The 26,637-nt window shown below is 42.3% G+C and overlaps 1 protein-coding gene across 1 annotated transcript in view; it reads left to right on the top strand.

Annotated features, from left to right (window-relative positions):
• Positions 1 to 26,637, top strand: part of FSTL4 (follistatin like 4) — a 379,397-nt gene that overhangs the window by 33,287 nt on the left and 319,473 nt on the right. The window contains exon 3 of the mRNA XM_031449010.2: positions 4,539 to 4,572. Within this exon, the coding sequence (XP_031304870.1) occupies positions 4,539 to 4,572 (34 nt within the window). The remainder of the gene's footprint in view (positions 1 to 4,538; positions 4,573 to 26,637) is intronic.

The following is a 26,637-nucleotide window of genomic DNA, read 5'->3' as shown; positions in this document are numbered from 1 at the left end:
TTATTCTTAATTTTTCTTTTTAGATTTTCATTCTGGTTGTTTTCTAATGGCCTAGCTTCTATTTTATTATTCCTTTCCTTAACTGTGTTTAATTTTATATTAAATTCATCTGTTGGATTCTTTAAGTTATTAAATTTTCAGTTCTAGAATTGCCATTGGATTCTTATTTTAATAGATTCCAGTTTTATGGTGAAATTCAGGAAAAATTCTATTTTCCTGAACATATTGGTCGTAATTATTCTAGAGCTTGTGTCTGATAATTCTAAAATGTAGATAACCTGTGGATCAGTTTCTAATGTCTATTTTATAGGATTTTAGTCATTTGACCCATTTCGTACTATGCTTAGTAATTTTGGATTGGATGCTGGACATTATATATTGTGTAAAAAAAAAAATCATAAACAGAAACCTCAGTTAAAAAGATCCAGGAGACCAGAATGGGGTGCTCTCACATCTTGTGATGATAGCAGAACCCAAAAGGAAGAAGACTCTGTTTATTTCCTGGCAACAACTCAGCAAATGAAAAGCCAAATACTCTGTTATTATGGCCCTCCCAATTTCCTTTTCTCCTCTATAAAAGAGTTTTCTTTCCCTTGCTATGTAGGGACTTGCACATGGCTCATCATGGTTGCACACCCTGAATTTCAACTCTCTGCTGATCCTGAATAAACCCTTTTTTTGTTGTTGTTGTTGGAGAATAACTGGCAGTCTATTTGTTTTTGGTCAAAATATGAAAAATTGTAAAGCCTGTGGATAACTTTATTGTCTTTCAGGGAGGATTTACTTTTCTTTGTTAGATAGAGCATGCTGGCAGATCATCTTGATCTACTCAAGAACAGAAATTCTTAGAGAATATGTGATCTTAACTGAAGTCAGCTGCATTTACCAGGACCATTCTTTCTTTGAAAGCTTAATTTTTGTCTTCCTAGCACCATGATACTGTCAAAATCCATGCTTAGTTTTTTGTCTTGTTTGAGATTAATGTTCTGCTTATTTCTCAACATTTTACTCTTTATATGTTCAGCTCAAGCATAATAATTTGACTGAAGGGGAAGCTATGTGCAGAATATTGGGCTCACTTCTTTCTGATAGCCTTTTCTAGGATTGTAGATCTTTAAGGTCTGGCTGCCTCTGTAGTCCCAACTTAGGTCTCTCCCAATTCAGTGAGACTTCTTTAAGCTCCAGAACAGTACTTTCTATTTGACTTCTCTGCAAAACCACAAATTTCCCAAAGGGAAAATCTGCAGTAAATATGAGGCTCACCTCAGTAGCCTTTTCTTCTCTCCAAATATTGGCTAAGTTCTGTCCACTTTTGTTGCTCTCATATGCCTTCAGAAACTTTTTTGGTTATTTATCCAATTTTATGGTTGTTCTTAACAGAAGGATTGGTCTAATATAAGCTATTCTTTCATAACCTGAAGCAGAAGTCTAACTTATCTAATTTTTACACTATGAATTAAGTAAAGGTGAAATGTTGTTACATGCATGATTTCGGAATTTGACTTTAGAATTTGAATCTCAGCTGGCTGTTGACTAAAATGTGAGCACTTGAACAAATTTTAACCTCTGATGCTCTACTTACTTGGCTTTTTATATATATCTGAGAAATGAAGTTGCAGAAACTTTAAAGATCAGATAATCCCACTTTTATTTAAACGATTTCAGTGTATCATAAAAGGAAAATTTCCAGAGCCATTAGATAAAACTGGTATAATTTTAATTCCTGAAACTGAGAAAACTGACACCTAAAAATTATAGACCAATCCCATTTATGAATATTAATACAACATATTTAAAATCACAGCAAATAGAATCCGACAGCATGTTTTAAAAATGCATCATGATTAAGAAAAGCTTATTCTAGAAATACAGGGATAGTTGAATACTACAAAATCTACTAGATAAGCCATCAAATTACTAGAGCTAAGGAAAAAAAACATTGTACGATCACCTCCATAAATGCAGAAAAAGTATTTGATAAAATTCAACACACATTTGTTTTCTTTTTATTCAACAAATATGTATTGAGCATCTGCCCTATTATAAATAATACTGAGGATGCAAGAGTGAAAAAGATACTGGCAGCATCCCAACTCACATTCCAGTGGAGGGAAACAGCCAATAAATAAACAAGTAAGAGGACAAGCTAGAACACACATTTATTTTAAAAACTCAATAAAATATGCATAGGTTTTATTAATACAATAAACATACTTTGGGCCCAAAGCCAGTATTTTACTTAATTGAACACTAAAGATTTTCTTCTTAAAATTGGAAATAAGACTGGATGCCCACTATGTCCACAACACTTGGATTAGGTTGATGAATTAGCTAAAACAATAAGACTAGAGAAAGCAACTATAGATGTAGAAACTGGAAGAAAGAAAGAAAATCATTGCTATTTGCAAATTATATAAAAATACAAATGGAAACCCCAAAAGAATCGATGGGAAAACTACTACAAACAATAAGAAATTTAGTCAAGTGGTTTGTTATAAAATCAATATATGAAAATCAATTGCTGTCATATATACAAATAAAAGCAGTTTTGCAGATGCTAACTACTATATATAAGATATATAAACAACAAGGTCTTGCTGTACAGCACAGAGAACTATATTCAATATCTTGTGATAACCTATAATGAAAAAGAATATGAAAAGGAATATATATCTATATATAACTGAATCACTATGCTGTACACCGGAAACTAACACAACATTGTAAATCAACTGTACTTCAATTTAAAAAGTGTAATGAAAAAATAAATTCCACTTATGAGAAAAAAAGATAAGTAATAAATATTGAAAATATATATGGGAAAATTATAAAATACTCTTGAAAGAAATAAGAGTAGACTTGAACAAATTATTAAAAATACCATGTTGTTGGATAAGAAGATACAACAGGATATGGATGTGGACTTACCCTAAGTTAATTTATAAATTTTGTGTAATTAAAATAAAACTCCCATGAAGTTTTTTTCTAGAACTGTCGCAGTCAATTCTCTGTTCCACAAATAATAGTTACTTCCAGGAAAGGGGGTGCCAGCCCCTGGAGCAGGGAGCTGAGGAGCAGTGTGGAAGGAGCTCAGTTTACTCTGTGCATGATGTGCTTCATGGCTTTCACGTCTCTCATTGCAATAACCACTCTCCAAGCTCTCTCTTTTGAACCTGGATCTGATGCGTGCCCCTTGAGCAACCAGCATTCCAGAAGCTTGTTTGGTTAATTGTGCTGTGCTGAGGGGCTGCTGGTCGAGAGCATGTATCTTCCACTGGTCTCCACTTGGGCTTTTGACTCAGATGGCAGTCAGAAAGTGTCATTTGGGTAGGACATTCTTTTCAGTGCCTCCTCATTTTTCTCTCTAATATTGCCCCCAACCCTTCCTGGCTCTAAGAACATCAGGCAAGAGTGCTAAGGTGTGAAAGACAATGTCATTAGTGTAAAAAATGCTGGGGCTGAGCAGTCTTCCTGGTGGCAGTGGTGAGGAGTTGGCCCAAGATTGCTGTTTGAGCTTCTCTTCTTCACTCAGCTTATTCTCCATGTTAGACTTTTTATCTTAAACTGGTCATTTATAATGGACTGTAGATATTTTTATTAGTTAAGAAACCCCAGTATGTTTCCAGCCTTTCCACCCCCCACCCACCCCCTGACCCACTATTTCTCACTGGGCCTTTCCCTGCATTCTGAGCATGCCCTGTACTCTTGCCTCACCCTGCCTTTTCTCAAGTCATTCTCTCTTCCTGTTGCACCCTCCTTCCCTTATTCTTTTCTGAAAGCCTTCCCAGTCTTCAGTGCTATTTTCAAAGGTTCTTTAATTTGAATGTGGATGACCTGGTATTTATCAAGGCAAAAATCACCCCTTTATTTCTCAGTAATTTGTGTTTGCTCTGTGCCCTTCTGTTCAACTGTGAATATCATCAATGTAGGGACTCCATTTACCTGTGTAATTTCTGAAACACTTTGTTGGGATTGAGTTAAGAAAACCCAAGGGCTTAATTTAGTCCAGTGACATGAACTGGCTATCCAAACGGTCCCTTTGGAAGTTGTTTAGGAGCATAACCAATCACCAGATCATGCCAGTGACCCACATGGGAGCAATAGTGGTCTTCTCCTTGGTACCACAATCAGAACCTGCTGCTGCTCAGATAATTATGGCCCCTGTCTACTTAGGTTTTCTCCAGGCCCTACAAGTGCCTGCAGTTGTAGGTAGAGGATGGGAATTCCACCTGGAAGAAACTCTTAACAATTGTACCAGCCCAGTTTCCACATAAGGAAGACCATGAGAGTTGGCTCTGCTTGTTAAAGCCTGCACGAGTAATAATTTTTGCTTCAACCACCAAAGCAAAAAGTGGTTTACGTTTACATATGTGTGTGTGTATATTGAGAGTTTAGTAGACACACCATTGCTGAATGTCTTGTTCTTATGAGGTTGTTCATCTTTCTCTAAATAAATGGCTAACAAGAGATGAGGTATTTGCAAGTATCTCTACATACGAATTATTCGTCAAAAACACCAAGTCTTTCTTTTCTTGCAGGAATCCAGAAGCTTTGAAGTCACAAGAAGAGAAGGTAGGGAAGATGCATTTATACCCATTTCATTCTCATTGTTGACGTTTTGGATGTGCTTTGTTGAAGTTAAAATGAACTTCAGACTGTGGGCAGCCTATTCTTTGAAATTTCATGTGGCCTTTTCTGGGTACTGACTTGTTGGCAATTGCCTCTATGGACTGTGGGAATTGGAGTCCAGGTTTGCTGTGAGAACTATGTCTTCTACCTTCAGATGTCAGAGGTGGGGTCGGGGGAACTGGCTCCTACATGAGCATGTTTAGTCTCTTGAGAGAAGCCTCACTTGTGAGTCGAGTTTAAAGTAATTAGATTCTTGGTGAAAACAACATCAACAGTAAAAAAAAAAAAAAAAAAAAAAAAAGGTTTATAGTTTGAGGTATTTCAATATTGGGGAAAAGGTGCCACAGTGAAAAATACTTCTGATTAGATTTTTTACAACTTTAGCTAAACTGAAATAGGAATAAGCAATTAAATTTCCCTTTTGAAAACAATTCCGTGATGTTTTACTTTCCCTGCCGTAGTTCCTTTAGCACATTTGTTTTTTGGTCTCTGAGGTAAATATACATGGGTGGTAATTGCTGAAATCTTTTAGTGGAAATTAAATTTTCCCTTACCTGCTTTCAGTAATACCTAGTCTCTAATAAGAGGGTGTCTTTTGTATGATTTATTGAAATCACCACCAATCATTCCTTTATTGAAGCGATACGAAGATGGAGTTAGAAACCAAAGTGAGCTCTTGGTCTAGGATCTGGCCTTCGGTTTTAGCCTCAACCATACCTCCTTCTTTGTGGCATTGTCTCCAAAAAGAGTGCCGATCTTAAAAAGTGAGCAAATTCCATATTGAATCCCATATCTAACAAGCCTTGCCTCCTGGTTAGTTCTTACTTCATACATTACAATGGAAGAGATAGAATGGCCATGTTATCAAAATGTTTTTCTAGAACTTGACAACCTAAACCTTCCATTCTATCGATATTGGTGAATTAACAACTGATCATTTGCTGGTACCCATGGTGCTGGGATCCTGGATACAAAGGATCTGGATAATCTTGCTCTAGGATGAACGTTCTGGTTTTCATTCCCATTTGCTTGTCTCTGGTTTTGGACTCAATGTCCTCTGAATTGCATCCATAGGGTAAACTTCATTGTTTTAATATCAAAACCAAATGAAATTGGATGAAGGTGGGTGGGGCAGGGAAGCTACATTTCTTATTGAAAGTTGTGTTTACAATGGGTGGGTGGCATGAACTTTGGTTTAGAATAATGTTCTATTCATGTCAATACTCCTGAGTCTGAATGTTTAGGATTAATTTGCATGATGGAATCACATATAAACTTAACTGTTTTGGAACCTTACTGTCCTTGTGTTAGAATTGTCCCTACATTGTAAGGCTAGGGTGTGAGAGAACCTATTTTTGTTCAAAGACTTAAAAAGGGCCTGAATGTCCCTGAGGCTCCAAATACCTAGCATAATGAGTGTCTGAGGATGAGAAAAGGCACAGCCTGGCTGTTCTGCACTCACCCATAAGCCTCTTTCCTCTCGAAGCAGTGTCTTTCACAACTGGCTGACTGGAACGTATGCTTTGAGTTTGTATTGGTAAATTTGTCTTGACATCACATAAACTTTTTTCTTCCTGATGTCTTTCTTGCTTGTTTCTGTCAAAGTTGAATGTTTAAGAATTCCTGAAATAGCCCTGTGCCTTAATGTCAATGCTTGTAACCTGGCAGAAAGGAAGGAAGCGTGGGACCTTGCAGGTTGGATCCAAGTATTTTCAAGTCTCAGATTCACTGGCTTGGTGGTAGTGTTGTTCACCTTCTCCAGAACAGTGTATGGCTATAAAAATAGCAGAGGCACTGTGAATATTTCAATAAATTATTATTCCTACAAAAATAAATAAGATATTATTGTCTAGTAATAAACATTTAAGGCTGGTTTCTTATCTTTGACTTGAACTGGAACTGAAAGAGGAGTAATTAAGTAACACTGAATTTTTCTGCCCAGTTTACCAGGCCCAGGAAATGGAGTCTAGGCTAAATCACAGTTGGATTGGAAATTATTAGGGTGACATGAATATACTGTGTGCCTTAGACCTCTCTGCCTTATTTTCCCCATGCTTCTCCCAGCCTTGGATCCAGTGGCATCATGGTTCCCAGATTGTAGCTCAGCTTTCTTGCTTCTGGACTGTTCCTGCAACCTGCATGCTTTTTGTCTCTCGTCTTTGTTAAATACCACCTCTCCCTCATCCCTCTAACTCATTCCTAAGTGTTTTGCTTACCTCACCTTATCTGAGTGTTAAGGGTTCCTATTAGGTCAACCATTCATTTCCTGAGAGCAGAGATCCTTCCCTCATTCACTCCAAATTCCTCAAGGCCTTAGCCCAGGACCTATAGTTGCTCAGTAATCACTTCTTCTGTAAATGCAAACTACAAAATTTCTTTGTGTGCATATTCTTCACTCTGATCCTGTTCTGGTGATACACAAGTCAGGCGCTGCGTCATTTGGTTCTACAAAGGCATTTCAGGGATAATTCTGTGAATATCCACGTATTCCTGGGAGATGTATTTATGAAAGTGTACCATGTTCAAATAAGCTTGGTGTTATGGCTTGGATTGTGTCTCACAGAAAGATATGTTGAAGTCCTAACCTAACGTTCAAAAGATATGTTGACATCACATGAAGTGAACGTAACCTTACTTGGAAATGAGGTCTTGGCAGATGCCTAATTAAATTGAGATGAGATTATACTGGAATAGGATGGGCCCTAATGCAATGAGTGAGATTCTTTTGAGAAGAGAGAAATTTAGATACAGACACATAGGGAGAACAGTGTGTATGGATGGAGGCAGAGATTGGAATGATGAGTCTGTAAGCCAAGGAACCCCAAGTGTTGCTGACGATCACCAGAAGCCAGGAATAAGCAACAAAGAATCCATGCCTAGAGTCTTCAGAGGGAGCATGGACATGCCAACACCTTGATTTCTGACTTCTAGCCTCCAGAACTGTGAGAGAACAGATTTTCATATTTTTCATGTTAAACCCCTCAGTTTGTTTCAGTCTGTTAGAGCAGCCTTAGGAAGATAATATACTTGGTAAATGCTGGACTCAATATTGAACTAGTTGTTGTTGCTTTTTTTTTTTTTTTTTTTTTACTGCAGAACCTCACAGGTCTTTAAGATGCTAAATAGGACTTTCAAAAGCGGGTGTAATATGCAGCATTTCCCATGGCATCTTGATTTGTTGTTTTTAACCATCTCTGAGCTGGCGTTCTGTGCAGTGCCATTTGCAGGCCCTGCTCTAGAGAGAGTCCACGAAGAAGGAGTACTTTGTCAGAGTGCAGGACATGCCACAGCACAAGTGACTGTCATCAGGTAGTCACAGTTACATGTCAGTTGTTCTGAAGTTTGCAGAGATCTTTCATACCCTTGACCTCCTTTGACTGTTGGTAACTCATGATATGAGCAGAGCAGATAGCCCCTTACAGGTGAGGCTCCTTCCTTCCTCTCCAGGCTCATTTTAGTAGGAATAAAGACTCCTCTGGGCCAGTGTCCCTCTGGACCAGTATCCCTCTGATGCATGGAACCTCTTTCTAATGGGCGGGTTTCAATGACTTAATCTCACTTCATCATCCAAGGATTTCTATATGTACGTGTTCACTGCTAAGCCCAGCAAGCCGAGAGGGTCTCCTAGAAGAAAACTCCTTAGGGGAGCTTTGTTTCCAAGTTAGATTTGTGTTAAGGACTCTCAGGGGGGACCTGGAGGGAGATAGAATATCAGAGCTCGTGCCAGGGCTGCAAGATTGGTAGGATGTCCTTTGGGAAGGGCACATACCCACCCCAGCTGGACCTGCTTCCACTTGCACGGCAGTCCTGTGTTATCCTCATGCCCTGGGACCCACCTGGGCCAGCTGCACAGGGAAGAAGAGAGGGCTGCTTCTTCATCTGCTTTCGAATGCAGGTGTTTTTACACCTCTCTCTAGACACCTACAATTTAATTGCAACTTTTTCTGAAGCTTCAGCAAAAGGTGCCAACCTCACCTCTCTGAGACACTCCCAAGTCCACTCCGAAGGCTGCTGCTGAGTATGACTGCCAGAAGTCATCATCTCAAACCAGTACTTTTCTCTAACTGATCCCATCACATTGAATTACAGCCATGAGACAACGCTTGAGTGAGCTGAGCAAGCGGCCGGGATAATTCAGCCCTTGTTGGCCGTCTCTTAGACCATGGAGTGATCTTGTAAGCTACTCCAGATGTCTGTGATTAGAGGCTGTAGGTTTTGGGGTGGGCACCAGTGTCACATGGCATCACCCACCCTCCCAACGATGACTCACTCACACCTTCCAGGCTAGACCAGCCTGGCGTGGCTTCCAGCAGGGCTATGAGGGAGACCTGAGGGCAGGGATACTGCTGTCTTTGTGGAAAAAGAGACAGGAGTGACAGACACACACATAGCCAGGGTGGCTCTGGCTTCTTAGCAATGCAAATCTGCTACATAAACATGACCTGACAGTCCTGAGCCCCACTTCGTGAAAATCCTTGGAATCAGTTCCTAATTGGCAGCTGCCTTTAATAGCCCCTTTATAGTTCTCTACATCTGGGTGAACTTCAACTATCAAGGATTCCATTCTGTTTACCATTAATTTTGATTTTGTTTAGCAGATGTTTTCTGGATCTCTCAGTTGCCTGCATAATCTGTCTTGGTATAATGTGAATTGGCTGACTCTGTTCAGTGAAACAGATTAATAAACTCCTAGCTTCTTTTGAGGTAACTTCTTTAATGGCTGCAGATGTAGGGATATTAAAAGGGAGCAATCCAGATTTGACAGTGCCTGGGGTGGTGGGTCCTCTTCCAATCAAGACTGCCATCTGGGGACAGAAATGGGGTTTCCTTTGCCATCCTACCCCGGCTCTCTATGGTGGAGCTTACTCGTTCTCTCCTGCAGTCACTGGGCTCCAAAAGTTTGGGAGTGACATCTGTCTCCTTCCACTTTTAACCCCACAGAAGTTGACTCTTTCTGGATAGTGCTGCCGGTTTTCAGCTGCTGGAAAACTATATTGTACCTGGTTACCTGGTTGCCCCAGGTTGAGTGGAGAGTGGATGGCACAGCTGGCTGGTGTGTTCTGGTTGCATACAATGATTTGGTACCCAATTTTGATCATGACCAATTGGCAGGCGGTAGAATCTCACCTCTCCACTTAGGCACAGCGTGACTTTGTGTAAGTTAATCTTATCTGCAAAAAAAAAAAAAAAAAAAAAAAGGGGGGGACAGTAATAGTACAGATCAGTAGTTCCAACTCTGGGTTGTAGAAACCCAACTTATACTGGTCGAAGCCTGAAAGGCTCATGAAACTGCAGAATCTAAAGGTGGATCTGGCTCCAAGAACAGCTGATACAGGGTTTCTTAGATTCTCCCTCTTTTTCCTTCTCTGGGCTTGTTGGTCTCTTCCACACTACCTTCCAGGTTGGCTACTAGCAGCTGCATCTCTCAGAGTCCTCACTGCTCACCATCCTAGAGGGTGAAACTACTTTCCCTCAGAATGACAGCAGAAAAGTCCCAGCAAGGATTCTGATTTGCTGGCCTTGTATCATGACTCAAGCCCTAAACCAATGACTGTGGCAGGGAGAGGTTGGAATAATGTGAATGGCCAGGTGAGATGACATGTTTTCCCCTTAGGCTTTGCAGAATGAATTATCCTGACTCAGATGCTGGGGAGTGGGGACAGGTTTGGTCCACAGAGGAAGGATGCTGGACAGCATGCAAAGGATGCCCTGCACAGCCTCCTGGACATATTATGGGGAGGGGTTGGGTGTAGAGAGCCCTTGGTGCAGTGTGGGCAGTGACGTCGTTGTCCAGTGAGATTGGTAGTGTCCATTCTGGCTATTCTCATACTATATCTGTAGATCTGGCCTTAGATGTAGAATGAGGAATATCTAAGTTACCAAGTCCATTTCTCTGTGTCCAAGCAGACTTACAGGTAACCTTGCATGTTGTAGCCTGTTACCTTTTCCCATGAAGGATTTTCTGAAATTTAGCCTATTTGCATCCCTGCCCTCGGTCAGAGTCTTTAACTTTTTGCTCAAATTCTCTTATTCTGCCATCAGAAGAACCAAGAAGCCCTCTTCTTGGACGATGTCTTTCAGAATGTAAGGACAAACACACATAAAATTTCCCTCACCAGATTAAAGGGTTTCTGGGCACTGGGGTCAGAAACTGCCTTGAGCATCACAGTTACTGTACGTTTCATATTTCCTTTCAATTACTGAGTCCTAATAAAGCTCAGGAAGTGTAGACAAGGGCTCTTCCCAGGGACAAGTACAGCCTTAGCCAGAGGATTCTTGGGCTGTGGATAACCCCAAGCTTCTGTTCTCCAAGCTTCTTTAAGATAATTGTAAGTGCCTGGACCCTGGAAGACCAGATGTAGGTCAGGACTGCCCAGGTGGGCCTGAGTTCTCATTGCTGCTCCTGTACGTGTTCTTCCTTGGTCGAGGGTCTTCCAGGCTCTGGCTAAGTGGCTGTTCTATCCTGTTGCCTGGCTGATTTCAGCTTTCCCAGGGATGTGGGGAAGCAGGATCTTGCCGTGTGCACCTCAGGGCTGGTGATGGGAGCCACCCATACCGTGTTTGAATTGCACGGGTGTCACGCCTCACCCAGTGCCTCAGCACCACAGCGCACAGCGCTGGTAGCCGTGGCCTGTGTTGTAGGGGCAGCTCTCACACTGCTGTGTAGGATGAGCCCTGGGAGGGCAGGGATCCAGGCTCTTCCTTCCAAGGTCTCCTGCCCCGTATGCACAGCAAGCACCGAAAAAGTGCTAGACCCTGGCCTGTCCTGGGGCTGACGTGGCTCTGGGTCACATCTCCACTCCTCATCAAGTACAGTCGCAGGTGTAGGAGCTGCCAGGTGGTTTGGCTGTGGGCCCCACAGCTCCTGGGCACCCCATCCCGTCTGCTGTGCTTGCTCTTCCCGCTACCGTCCTTGCGGGGGGGGGGGGGGCTTCTCTCCTTAATGACCGTACTCAGGGAGCAACTCTGCTCTTCCTGACAACTTGTGGGTGTTAGTCCTTGATAAAGAGTCCTTAAAAGGTGCTTGTGCAAAGGAGCCAAATCTCTGTGGTTTGATGGGCCTTGGTAGGTCTGGGCAGTCGTGAAGCCCAGCACAGCGAGCTGTGTTGGTGAAGAGTCCTTGGGGGTTGCCATTGCAAAATATGGCCATACGTCCCTATCTGGAATCTGTAGGGAAAGAGTCTTGTTCTTGAAGAAAGGGTATGAACCACTGCAGAATCATAAGGCCAGTAAGGCAAGACTTTCACAACGCAGCGTAACCCTGCAGCCCACTGAGTGCGCCGCCTATCGAAGCCAGAGTGGGAGGAGATGACACTGCCTCTGGACCTGCTCAGGTCCCCTCCGGCCTGGGGCTCACCTCTCCTTTCTGAGATGCCAGCAGTGAAAGTTGACATTTGTCACTTTTGCCTCTCACCTAGCCCCCAAGCCAGAGGGAATTTCTCTGCTTTTCAGGAACCCTTGAAATGATTTGCATGTAAGCACTGAAGCCCTTTTCAAACTCATTAAGCCACTTGCCCCGCAATATTAATGTGCCACCAGCGAGCCTCTGAGGTTAATTATCTGTGACTTAAAAATCATTTATTTCTGTCTCCTTTGTCTCATTGCTGGGCAGCAATCTTTCTTAGGAAACGAGGGACAGAATCCAACTGACCATTATGATCTAATTCCTTTCTTGTCACCAGAATTAGTTCATCTTTTAAAAACTCTTAAAAAAAAAAAAGTCTCCACCTTATTTTCAAATTGTGTTGTCTCTTAACAACAGATCAATCTCTCAGCTCCAGTGGGCACAGAGCCCAAACGGGGAATAATCTGCAAGGTGAGATGCCTTTTCTAAAGGAGTGGGGCCTGCCGGTGCTCTCTCCTGGTTGGCCCCACTCATCTGTGAGCTCTCACTGCTACTGAGCTGTTGGCCTGTTTCTCCTCGCAGCTGCGGTGAGGAGGGCTTCACCCTGTGTCCTCCAGTGCCACACTGGGCACGGTGAGCAAGCCACGTTTGCTGGGAGGGCCCTTGTAGATCAGGCAACCAGGGTCGGAGATCCTGGGCATCACAGCCCGCCCAGGGATTCTGCCCACTCTGATTTTGGTTATACTTCTTGGCCATGGCTGTCACTGGGTTTTGAGAAATGCTTCTGGGTCAGCCTATAGAAAACTTTTTGCAAAATGTCAAATTTTGCGTGAGATTAAAAAAAGATTAGTTTGCTTTGTACTCTCCAGGCAGTCAGGAAACTTGTGCCACAGAAATGAGCAGGTACTGACCAGCCACTGGTTCTGTGGGCTGTGGTCAGTGACCTGCAGCCTCTGGGACATGGGTGCAGTCAACAGGGGGCTGTCTGGGCCAGTGTGTGAGTGCAGGCAGCATCGTGATGCTAGTTCACTCAGGTACACAGGCCGCTCACTGCCCACCCGCCCATTCTCTGGAGGCCTCTGTGGGCAATTCTCAGCCCCTCAATTGCCCCCTTATCCCTGCAGTGCTTCTAAAGCAATGTCTGGGAACCTAATTTGATTATAACTACTTCTAAAAGAGAAGTCCCTCCTGTGGAAAAATAAGTACCATTCTTAGGGTTTATTGAAGTTTTATTGGGTGCAAATGAAATTTTCCCGGGTAGGTTGGAGTTTGCTGGATGTGCAGTGATGACAAGGCATGGACCCTGCCTTTACAGAGCATGTGCATCCATGTATCTGTCAGCTCAGGAGATGTGTGATCATCCTGTAGACAGAAAGGCACCTGGGGGCCTGCACCATGGACAGACTCCTTACAGAGCGGCCAACCATGAAGTGGGAGAGCGACATGAGAGCCTAGGAGAACACCTCTCAGAACCGTCTGGTGGAGGGGACATCTCAGGGTCTCCTCTCCGAAGGATAGATCTACTGATGTGGGGGGTCTCCTTTTGATTAGTAATGGCACACTTGATTAGTGGGGGCATTTTTTGTTGTTGCAAATAACAAAACACAATCCAAGTAGCCCGAACAGAGGACCTTGTTGGCTTACGTAACTGGACAGCTGGGCAGGGAGCGGAAAGGGGAGGTGGTCTGGCTTCAGGCAAACCTGACGTAGGTCACTAGGTCTTGGTTTCACTCATTGCACCCCTCACAGCTGAATCCCCCTCCAGTCTGTGCCAGCTTCCTCTCCCCACAGCTCTGAGACCTGTGGAACAGGGGGAGCCTCTGGTCTGCTATTTCCTGCAAAAGTACTAAAATCTACTCAGATTGGATGGGCTTGGGTCACATGCTCCCTCCTGAATCAGAGACTGAGGCCAAAGGGATGCTACGTGCTGCTGGGCTTAGCAGATTCATAGGTCATGCCCCTGCAGTCCAGGTGTCGTGAGTTAAGAGTGGGAGGGAGATGGAGCCCCAGATGACAACTGGGTCTCTGCCCACACAGGGGGCATGATGCAGGAAGGCGCATATTACCAGTTACTTAGTTATTTCACATCTGGGTGTCTGTCACATCTTCCACCCCAAAGGGTGTTGAGTGCCTCAAAGGCAGGCTAGGCTTCAATAAGTGTTCACCTAGCATTTCAAGGGCGGGCACCTCTCCCATCTTCTGAGGAGACCGAGGTTCAGAGACAACATTGATGATCCGAGGTTACAGGGGCTTATAAGAGAATGTGACTTGGAACACAGACCCCTAATGACAAATACAGGCACGTTTGGTTCTTTTAAATCACAGCTGCCTCCAGTGACGGGGTCTTCTGCTCCCTCAGCCCCTTCCCCTGTGATAGACACAGTGACCTGGTGAGGTGCAGCCAGCATCCACTGGTCCGTCAGGGTGTTATTGTTTGTTTGGACCCTCAATGCATTCTCCTTTCTTTAGCCCTTCAGCCAAAGGGCTCATGGATCAAAAGCCAATGTGCAAAGGAGCCCCCACCCCTGCCCCTTGGTGACTTCAGTACTTACCGTCATGAGGCTTTCAGAGGCTTTATTTTCCATTTCTCATAAGAGATCCCCTTCTTTCTTGGGAAGGTTTGATGGGGGTTCACTGTGCTGCTGCTTCCAGGTGGGTGTTATGTGGCAGGCAAGGGACACAGATGGCGTGGGGAGACCTGCGCCTTACAGAAAACCAGCGCCCATGTTCACGGAGGCATTTTTAAGTAAGCGATTTCCCATTTGTCCATACGTTAATTTAGGGGCGAAGACTTCACTGCTTTAATATAAATCCCTCAGACTGGAAGAGTTTTCTTTTCATGCTCAGTCTCTTATTTAATCTTTATAAACAGACTTCGCAATTTTATTTTGTAAATAGAGAAAAATGGGAGACATTTTGAATGCTCTAGGAAATTGATCAGAGTTAAAATAGGCTTAACTGAGGTCATTTGGGAGAGCACGTTCTTGATGGAAATTCAGCAGTGTTTGTACAATTCTGATTGAAATGTTCACATTTGCAAACGTGGACTCATCATTCTGCAGTTGAAGTGCCCGCAGGGTGAGGTTCTGGGACCCCGCGGGGCAGCCGCTGCCAGAGAGAACCAGAGACCTCCACGCTCAGAAGAAATGGGCCTTAAAGGAGAAAATCATGGGTCTGGAAAAGAGTTGTGGGAGTGAAAATACATTTCAGTCTGTTTGTTTTACTAATTTTAGCAGTTATTTGTGCTCTCTTTTTGCTGAAAGCAGCATTCCCATCCAGCTGCTTGGCTGCTTCATTTGAATTTTTATCATTTGTGTGAATCACTGTGTATTTGGATGCAAAATGGGAGTCCTGTGGCTAAGAGGAGATGTTTATCTGACAGGGTCAGATCTAATCTCATGCTTAGAAACTTCAGCAAAAAATAAAATGCTTTGAGGGTTTTTTTTTTTTTATTCAAGACAGCAGGTCTGTAAAGCTGTGCTAGCTTATCACTTACCTTCCTTTAGCAGAATTTACATCTTATACTTGGGTCATATTACCAGGCTGCTTTCTGCTCTCTAAGAGCATTCTCATTGTCATCTCATTTATTCTATTCAAGAAAACCTGCAAGTTGGGTGGAGTGAAGATATTGTTGTTGGTAACTGACTGGTGGGGAGACCTGATGCCCAGAGGTGGCACAGGGCTTGTCCCAGGTCACACACAGCTGACAGAGGCAAGGCTGGAACTGCGCGGTCAGCTCTGTGCTCCTCCCATCAGGCTTCCTCTGTGAATGTGAGTTTACAGCAGAAGTTTTCAAATTAAAACCCAACGGGAAAGCACAGAATTCTTAGTCCTGTTTTGGTTCTTTTAAAAATAAATTACTGTGAAGACAACTTTTCTTATCTGTCAATGTAATGATCCCATACCTTGGGGATTCAGAATATTCAAAATGTTTGTGGGGGAAATGGTAAAAGTTAATCATTTTCACAGTACATGTCTGTGGTGAGGCTTAATTATCGCTTGACATATTTCACGGTTTAAAATGATGACAGTTTAAAATAGAGCCAGAAAGAGCCAGAAAATCCATCCATTACCATGTGTCGGGTACTGCATTGAGCATAACCCGCAAATACAGATGTTCGCCACGGAGACGATTCTGCAACCTATTCAGATCGTGACAGATGTCCCTAGAGCTGAAGCCCAGATCAAGAGCTCCCTTCTGACCCTGCTGTCATCATCCAGAGGGAGCGTGGGTGAATCTAGCAGCGTAGTTTGTCTCTTGGATCATATTGTAGGTGCTAACCTCCCTGACGCTCTCCCAACCCAAACCTCTCACTGGCCTTCTGCAGAATTTCTAATGAACAGACAATTCATTGTGACGTGTGCTTTGAATGAATGAATGAAAGCTCTGTAAACTCCACAGGGTGACACACACTGGCATGTGTCTCCCAGGGAATTTCATGCCTTCCCAGGATGGGAAGCTGAGACACAGCTTCCACTTGGGGTTGTGGTGATTGTTTAATAAGCTGAGCTGTTTGTTTAGGAAATAATTAAATAGTCATTTCTTTCCCATGAGATTTCTGGAAGAGGAGCTGTCCAGAGTGGACCTGTCTGTCCAAATTTCAGATTTCACTTTGGAGAGTCCTGGGAGAGGGAGCAGATGAAGCCATCTCAGAAATGCAAATGCTGTTTGACATCTATTAGCTCAGTGCTTATCCACTGCTGACAGCAGGATCCATTAGGATGCTGGTGTCACGGATCAGAGACACTCAGAATATAGTGAGAGACATGCCAAAGCCGGCCCAGCCCCATTCAGATGACCAGAGAGCACAGTGGACGTACCTAGCACTCTGGGCCAGGTGCCCACCCATTCCCCTCTCACAAGGCCAGTCCCACAGCCAGTCTTCATGGCTGTACCCCCGTCACCAAGAGCCTGCCCACATCCTCTGCCTGCGGGTGGCCATGCTTTCCTTGGGACGTCTGGTTTGCTTCCTGATGCTGCCATTCATGGAATCATCCCAGTGATCCAAGTCCAGGTCTGGAAAATCCCTTTAGGGTCACCATTATTTCCAAAGGTGGAGACACATGCTTGAACAAGGGAAGTGACAGATCTGAGGCCCATGGCTAGTGAGTAGCAGAGGCAGGACACGAGGACCTGAGCCAGTGTGTGCAGACGTGCGGGCCCACTATGGTTGTCTTTCTGCCTTTTCTCCCCTTCCTGTTCTCAGGGCCAGGCTTTCCTTTCTCTCGAGGTGGCACAGTGTCCCGCATACCCTAGATACTCAGCCACCATTGCCTAGTGATGGGCATCTTGGTTGAGATATATAGTTAAATTCTTTGCTTTGACTTTTGTTTAAAATATTTCCATGTATCTTCCTATTGAGGGAAGGGGACCATGCAAGAGGGAACACATGGTGACAACTGTCATTATTAAAGTTCCTACCGTAAGCTTTGCTGAGTTAATTTGTTTCAACACTCAGCCGTCCAGTGTGGCCAGCTGGTGTGACCTTCTGTTTTACGGATGATGGAACACAGGCTTTGGAAGGATTAGTGATCTGGCTGGCTGGGTGTTTCTGTTAGTAGGCAGCCCTTACAGTGACCTTCATTGTAACAGAGCATTCAGAGTCCTCTGTGATAGTATGTCCTTGTGTCTCACTGTGGTGGCCTCCCTAGGACCCTGTCCCGAGGATTCTCAGCTCTGTGGGAAATCCCTAAAGCCATTTCTAGATGGTCAGCCCTTGAAAAGCTTAAAAAGAGCAGACACCTTCAGGCTGTACCTGATGGTAGAGGAAGCAGTGTGAAGGATTGAAGGAAACAGAGAAAAGAGAATGTCCGGAGGCCAGGCACTGTGAAGCTTAGAGCAGAGGTGAGGATGCTGGTCCTGGACAAACCTGGACGTCTGCCCGCTGTGATACATTGAGCTCCAGTACCACGAGGTTCTCCCTCCCCGCAGCCCCCAGGAGGCTGGAGGGAGAGTTCCATTTTGTGAGCCAGGAGACCTAATGATAGAGACTAAAAAGCCACTGTGGTAGGAGTCCGGGGCGGGGGGGCGGGGGGAGCAAGAGACTTTGCCCATAGGCTACCTAACCCTGCACCCAGGGGATGCTGAGAATTCAGCAGCACACTCTTCTATTCAAGGGGCCAGAAATGAGTTTTGCCCACACTTGCCTCTCCTGCCTGCTGACTGACACCTAAACCCGCCATTACTGCTTCATCCCCTCTTTCCTCATGAACACCCCCAAATCATTTTAGGTTCTGAAGGAGTTACAGAACTTCCAATGAGCCACATCATACCCTGCCTGAGGAACTCACCAAACCTGTCTGCCTTTTTGTAAGAAAACCAAGCACAGGTTTTTCCTAAGACCCCTGTGCCCAATGTCTGTTCCATGTTTGTTCTGTATGATGGGTCTCAAACTGGTGTTCTGTGGACCAGAATCAGCCGGTGGTCCTGCTGTTTGACTTACATTGTGTTGGCCTGCAGGGGGTTGTTTAATGTTTATATTTTAATTTGAATAAGTTTGTCAACATTTGAAAACAAGGAAATTTTACTTACACATCCACATCGGCTGATTATTTTGAAAAGGGAAGCCCTTTGTTGGCTCTGGGCCCTGTGACTTCACGGCAACAACAGGCTGGAGAGAGTAGCCATGTCCTTGGAGAGTGTACACATTTTCCTGTTTGCCACAGTCTGCTCTGCTCCCTAGTGCCTCCTTGACACCGAGACAGAGTGTTAGACGCAGTTGTGAAAAATAAGTATGAACAAGTTGAAATGCCGGAAGAATCATGCTTATTAAGTTACCTGAGTAGCATTTGAGTTTTCAGTCCTTATTTTGTACTCAGGTATAGAACTTGTTAATAACAGCACAGGAGAACCAGATGTCGGTAAGGGTGAGAGGTGGGAAAGGGAGCAGGAAGCAGGGAAGAATTTACTGTAAAGGCTGGGGTAACCCTAAGCTATTCAGGCCCTCCTTGCGTGTCTCCTATGAAGCTGGTGTCTACAAGTGGGTCCTTGGTTTAGGTAGTTAAGTCTTCTATTAAACTATTTTATTTTCTGATATTTATGCTATGCTCTGTAACCATTCACTCCACGCTATAAGTTTGCAAGTGAGTTTCCAGCCTGGTAATTAATATTTGTGCTTCTTTATGTAAGTTGTGTCTTTAAAATGGATCAGTTGCTTTAAGCATTTAAAAAACATTCCACGTATATTGGAAAGTAATTACTTTCCAAAGATATTTCCCACTGATATTTTGTTACATCTAAATATACATTTACAGTACTCAGTAGACCAGAATAGTTATGATTTATATATTTTGGTCCACTGGGTTGAAAAAAAAAGACTTCGTTAAAGTATCTTTTAATCAATGTATTTACCCCAAAGATTCTCTTGGCTCCTCCAGAATCAGTCACATGGTATAATAAAATAAACATGATGTGTTCTCTGAGCTGATTTAGAATTTAATGAGAGATGACATTGCAACCTGAGAGTGAGCATGGCTAACTTTTAATCTTGGCTCCCTGTATCCTAGAGCTTGAAGGAGCCTATTAACTTTCTCTGTGCCATTTTCTTAATGTGCAAAATTTGGATGATAAACAGTTACTGCCCTTGTGTGGTGAAAATTAATGCTTGCTGAGTAGCAAGTACTGTTTTAATAGAATAATCGTAGTTGTTTGCTTTGTACATTTTCTGCTTTATTATTTTTATTATTTTTCTTGCCTCTGTAATTGGTAGTTACTGAGTTCTCATTGTTTCTTTATTAGTCATTTTATAAAAACTATCTAGTGATTTATCCTCCCTCCCACACTTGTTTTCCCCCAAAATGTCATTAGCAGAGGCAGGAAGCAGGCAAACATCACTCACCTCTAACAGAGCTGGAGCTACAAGCAGCTGCTTATGGCTCGCCCCTCGTCTTTGGAACAGTGACTCCCCGTTGGTTGGCTGTTGTGCTGTGAAAGGACTTACATGAAGTCAAGGCGATTTACTAGAAGAACACCGTCAGTCACAGTGAGAGCGCAGGTTGTGGTGGGGAGAGGAGTGAGACGTGCCGTCTAGTCAGGGGCAGGCCTAAGTGTGCCATGACCATGTGACTTGGGACACGCTATCAAAGGGCAAGAAAATCATCCCTGCACAGTGCAGGGCAACCCAGAGGCTGTTCTGCCTGTAAGCTGGCTCCTCTGCTGCGTTCCCATCCGCTGTTACCTGGGGACTTTCTCCTGCTGTTATTCCTCAGATAATCTCACATCATCTACTCCTGTGTTCTCTAATTTTTCTGTGTGATTTTTCAAACTTATGTAGCCAGACATTCTGAGTATGATCCCACTTACTGGCTGTATTAATTTGGGCAAGTTGCTTAACCTTCTGTGCCTTGGTTTTCTCACCTCTACAATGGCAGTAATAATTCTATCTCATATGGTAGCTGAATGGATGAAATACACATTGAAAAAAACACTTAGCATAGCACTGGTCCGCCTTCTGAGCAGACTGTGTTCGCCGTCACTGTTAGTGATGATTCACTCACACTGGGGCCGGGCTTGGCTGGGTTATGTCTTAGAATTCCAGGTAGGCCTGTAGTACTGGAAACTGGGACACTGGCAGTGAGCACTTGCTGAAATGAATTGGGTTAGAAAGCCTTGGATTTAGTGGACCAAGTTATTTTCTTTCACCAAACCTAAGTAATTACATTTGCCCACTGTTTCAAGAAGAATGGGCAATGATAAATTGAAAAGTTTAGAACTGGTTGTGTGGGCTTTTGTTTCTGGCTGTGTGGCTAGATTCCGTAGCTGACTCTCCCTTTTAAGCTGACTCTTAAAAATGGTGGCTAAAACATCTAAAATGATGGCTAAAACATGTAAATAATCTTCTAGTGTTATCAGTGAAAAGACAGGAAAGTGAAGATTTCCTAAGAGGCCAAAAACTTGGTGGAAGTTGAATATCAAGACTCAAGCTGCCTTTTGCTTTGAGGATATTTGCCCAATGCAAGTGACCTTGAGCTGAGACCACGAGAGGCTACGTGTGTAGTGTGAGGGTGGAAGGAAAATGCAGGGGTGGGTACGAAAAGTGCCTGCCTCCAGCCTTGGTGCTGTGTGGAGGGTCAAAATATCTCTTCTGAGAGCTAGAACTACGAGCTGGGTTTTCAGCTGAATTCATACAACAGACTGGTCTGAGAATACCTGAAGCCAAGAATTCAGTTCAAAGCCGTCCTGGTTGGTAGTGCTCTCAGGCACACGGTAGAGGAAAGGCAAATCCTGTCTAGAAGAACCCTTCCTCCACAGAGGACTCTAATGATTCCATCCAAGGAATGTGAGCTCACAGTCAAAAACCAAAAAAAGTTACAAAAATAAAAAAAGATACCAAAGTGAAAACCAGTAGAAACAGAACTTCAGATATTGGAATTAAAAGATACAGATTTTAAAAATGACAAGGCAGAATATATTATTAATTTCTTAAATGGAGGTACTGGGGATTGAACCCAGGACTTTGTGCATGCTAAGCATACACTCTACCACTGAGCTATACTCTCCCCACTATAGTATACATTATAAAGATATAAAAAAGGGAACTGATAATATGAACAAAGAGTAAGGCTGTAATAAATGATCCCAATTATTTGAAAAGTCACCAAGTACAATGTCTAGAAATAAAAAGTATAATTGAAATTTTAAAAATCAGTGGATGAATTTAAGAGCAAATTAGATATAACAAAGAGAACTAGAAGGAAGGTTGGAAGTCTTACCCCAGAGTGCACACACCACATCGTAAAGGTGTGTGTTCCTCACGTGCACACAGAACGTTTAAGCATCTTGCCCCAAGCTGAACCATAGAGCAGTTCTTAAAAATTTCTACCCATTGTAGTTAAATAAGAAAAATTTAAAGAAATACTCCCATATGAGTGAAGATGGAATACTTTTCTAAATAATACATGAGTCAAAGGACAAATGAGAGTATCTAACTAAACAATAACAAGCATTACATATTGAAATGTGTGGAATGCAGCTAAGGTAGACTCCGGAGGGAAATCCATTGTCTTAAAGTAATTCTATAAAAGTAGAAGAAAAGTCCAAAGTCAGTGAATTAAACATCCAGCTCACAAGAGTAGGTAAAGACCAGCAGAGGAAACCCAAATAAAGGAGAAGAAAGTGATTAACAAAAACCTTACAAAGGAACGATGAAGCTGAAACAACAAATACCACAGAAAGGATAAACAAGGCCAAATGCAGGTTCTTTCAAAGGACTAGTACAACTGGGAAAACTCCACTAGAGAGTAAAGGGCAGGTGGAGGGAGGGAGGGGAGGAGGGAGAGAGAATAAATATGTAATGTGGGGAGTGAAAGGAGATGGAATTATTGAGGATGCAGAAATTAAAGCAGTGATAGAATCTTATTTTGCCAATAAATTTGAGAGCTCTAATCGTTAAATTCCTAAAAAAAAAAAAAAGTAAAACTGCAAAACTTAAGTAGAAATTAAAAACCCAATCAGTTTTACAATCATTAAAGAAATAGAATCAGACTTCTAACTAGAAATCTTCCCACAAAAATGACATCAGATCCAGAAATGAGTAGATACTAAAAAACATTCAAGGAATGAAAATTTTAATCTCACATGAACCATTCTAGAATGCAGAAACTGGATACCCAAACCTGGCAAGAATGGTATTTAAAAAAGAAAGGTGGGACAATGGAAAGACTGCCTATGGAATGGGAGAAAATATTTGCAAACAATGTGACTGACAAGACATTTCTCCAAAGAGGACATACAGATAGCCAACAGGCACATGGAAAGATGCTCAAAATCACTAATTATTAGAGAAATGCAAATCAAAACTACAATGAGGTATCACCTCACACCAGTCAGAATGGCCATCATCAAAAAATCTACAAATAATAAATGCTGGAGAGGGTGTAGCGAAAAAGGTACCCTCCTACATTGTTGGTGGGAATGTAATTTGGTGCAGCCATTATGGAAAACAGTATGGAGATTCCTCAAAAAACTAAAAATAGACTTACTGTATGATCCAGCAATCCCACTCGTGGGCATATATCTGGAGGAAACTCTAATTTGAAAAGATAACGTGCACCCCAATGTTCATAGCAGCACTATTTACAATGACTAAGACACGCAAACAACCTAAATGTTCATTGACGAGATAAAGATGTGATTTATATATTACATTCATATTCATATCTACACACATAAACACACAATGGACTGTTACTCAGCCATAAAAAAGGATGAAATAATGCCATTTGCAGCAATATGAATGGGCCCAGATTATCATACTAAGTGAAGTAGGTTAGACAGAGAAAGACAAATATCATATGATATCACTTATATGTGGAATCTAAAAAAATGATACAAATGAACTTATTTATAAAACAGACTAATATACATACAAAGCCAACTTACGGTTACCAAAGGCAAAAGGGGGTGAGAAGGGAGAAATTAGGAGTTCAGAATTAACAGATAGGCACTGTGATGTATAAAATAAACAAGGACCTACTGTATAGTGCAGGGAACTATATTCAATATCTTACAATAATGTATAATGGAAAAGAATTTGAAAAAGAGAATATATATATACACTTACATATCTGAATCATTTTGCTATACACATGAAATTAACACATTGTAAATCAACTATACTTCAATCGAAAATTAAAAATACTACATTACTGTATATGAAATAAACAATGAGAACCTATTATATAGCATAGGGAACTATATTCAATTTCTTGTAACAACATATAGGAAAAGAGTCTAAAAAGAAAAAATACGTATGTATATATATAACTGAATCACTTTGCTGTACACCTGAAATGAACATTGCAAATCAACTATACTTCAATTAAAAAAATAAAAAATAAATAAATAAAATTTGAAAGGAAAGGTAGGTTTTGAACATAGCTGTGAGAGTCCTAAGCAAAAATTAGCAAACTAAATTTAGCAGTATTTATTAAAGATGTATTAATAAAAGATGATAAACTATAATAATTTGGATTTATTCTCTAAGTTTGCTTTTAGGTTGCCACTAAAAACATCCTGATGTATTTCTTCTCAGCAACAATTTAAAGTGGAAAAGTTATATGATCAACTCACTAGATGTAGGAAAATCACTGAAAAATCTAATATTGACTATTACAGAAAAAAATTACTAGAAAACGAAGACTAGACTAAAAAGGAGCTTATTTAACTTAATTTTAAAAACTCATCAGCAGAAAAATGAGTAAATATATTGAGTACAATGAGAACCAGATTTCTCACTGTTAGGAAAGCAGGTTACAAATATGGAAAGAGGCACATCTAGAATGTACTCTTTGTTGTTGGACTGGAGTTGGAAGTATCATTAAGAACTCAGTGTGTGTGTATGTGTATGTCTTTGTGTGTAACATTTCCTAACTGTTTGCTCAGCTGGACCAGAAGCACGTTACCCCAATAGCAGTGAAAGCCCTTAGCACCCAGATTCTCCTCTAAAGGGATGCAATACCTCCTGGAGAAATGGCCGGGTACCCCACTGGAGCAGAAAAAGTACACAGTGAATCTAAAACATTATTTTGTCCCGCAAATCAAGGTATTGCCCCAGAAAAATCATGAGGACTTGTCAAAGGGATACAGCAGCCAACTTGAAAGGGCACACCTGGACACTTTGAGCTTAAACAGGAAAAAATGATAGTAATGAATTTGTGGCAGATTGTATTTTCCAAAGACAGCCACAACAGCATTTCCTATTTTATACTTCCTTTTCCCAGTGTGCCTTTGAAACCCCTCTCAGTGAGGGATGTAACCTGGATCTGGGCAGGCTTGTGGTGGGGTGGAAGTGGTGCTGTGTGGCTCCCAGGACAAGATCATAGAGGGCATGGTAGCTCCTACCTTGTTGACTGGGGCCCTCATGCTGAACCCTGAGCTGTCATACAAACTGTCTAACTATCCTGAGGTCACTGTGCTGTAAGGAAGCCCAATCTAGTCCATGTGGAGGAGTGACATGGAGGGGCCCTGGGACCTCATGGAGAAGGAATAATGCTGTATCAGCCCACAGCAGCTCCAGCTTCCACTGTTGTAGCTTCAGCCACCATCTGACTACAGCTACATCAAAGCTTCTGAGTCAAAACCACCCAGGTGCACCCTCCCCAAATTTCTGATCTACAGGAATACTGAGAAGTAATAAAAAGCTTATGGTTGTTATAAGTCACTAGGTTTTATGGTGACTCGTTGCATAGCAGTAGATCATTGTAATAGATTTGAAGATCTGGATGTGAAATGGTGCCACAGCAAAAAATCAAAACATGTGACGTTGGTTTGGGGGCTGGATGGCAGGAAGAAGCAGGAAGGGCCTTGAAGAGATTGCTGCTGCGAGCTTAAAGGGCATATGTGAGCGTGTTAGCAGAAACCTGAGGAGCCTTGAGGAGGCTCTCAGTTAGATTTTGAAGGCCAGAAAGGGAAAACGTTATTAAAAGTTGGTCTGGTAATATTGTCACCTGTGGTAATACAATAGGAAATAACAACAAATGAACTCAGGATCCCACTAAACCAATTATCAGGCAGAATATTGAAAGTGCCCCCTGGCTGCTGCTTGCCTGTGGTGAAAACATGAGAGAAGTGAGCTAAGGACAAAAAGGAACCAGGACTCACCGACTTTGAAAGTCAAGCTGTTTCTCATTCCCAGCCTCTCAAAGTCGGCAGCAAAAAGTGATCAAATTAAGAAAAGATTTCAGAGCAAAGATCAAATCCATAGAAGGCCTGTGTGATTCTTCTTTGAAATTTCAGAAAAATTTAAGGTATCATAAACCCTTCCAATCAAAAAAAGAATGGAAGAAAAGAGAGAGAGAAAGAGGTCTTCTAAAGATCTTAAGGGTGTGTCGTTCTATTGAAGAGTAGAGCTTCTAGCATCTTAAGAGCATTGGCACATACCAGCCTTACAGGGAGCCCAAGATCCAGTAGGCTTCATCTTGAAGAGGTTTGTGGGCTTGACTTTTGTCCAAAAGAGTTTGTTTAGGTTTTTCCACAGAAACAGAACCAACAGGATAAGTTTCCAGAGTAAGAAATTTATTTTGAGGAATCTTAAGGAATCGTGCAGTGGTAGAAGCAGGCAAGTCCAAAATCTAATTGTGTAGGCTGGCAGACTGGAGGCCCAGGAGAGAGTTGCAGTTTGAGTCCAAAGGCCGTCCAGTGGCAGGATTCTTTCTTGTTCGGGGGAGGTCAGTTTTGTTCTAGTCAGGCCTTCAGTTGGTTGGCTGAGGCACACCCACATTGTAGAGGGTATCTGCTTTACTCAGTCCACCAATTTAAATGTTAACCTCATCCAACAAACATCTTCACAGATACATCTACAAGAATGTTTGACTGAAATCTGGACGTGGTTGCCCAGCCAGGTTGATACATAAAATTAACCATCACGTGGTACATTATAAACTAAAACTTTAAAAAAAATGCAAGTTTTTTTTTTTAAGGATCATACAAGTTTGGACTGAAAGGGACAGAGACAGAACAAGGTGAAGAAGCCTGTGAATGCCGTACTTTCTATCAGTAGGAAGCAGTCTAAGAAACCTGATTATCTATAAATGTAGGTTACTTTTTATGAGAAAAAGAAACGATTCAGAGCATGGAGCCAGGAGCCATGCAGAATTATTCCTGGGTAAGAGTAGAACCAAGTCCTAATCAAGGAACAAGTACCTGCTGAAATTCAGAACTGCTA

Source organism: Camelus dromedarius, chromosome 3, assembly GCF_036321535.1.
Source record: "Camelus dromedarius isolate mCamDro1 chromosome 3, mCamDro1.pat, whole genome shotgun sequence".
Classification (NCBI taxonomy): Eukaryota; Metazoa; Chordata; class Mammalia; order Artiodactyla; family Camelidae; genus Camelus; species Camelus dromedarius.
Note: the sequence above shows the minus strand (reverse complement) of the source record. Positions and strands in the feature narration are given on the sequence as shown.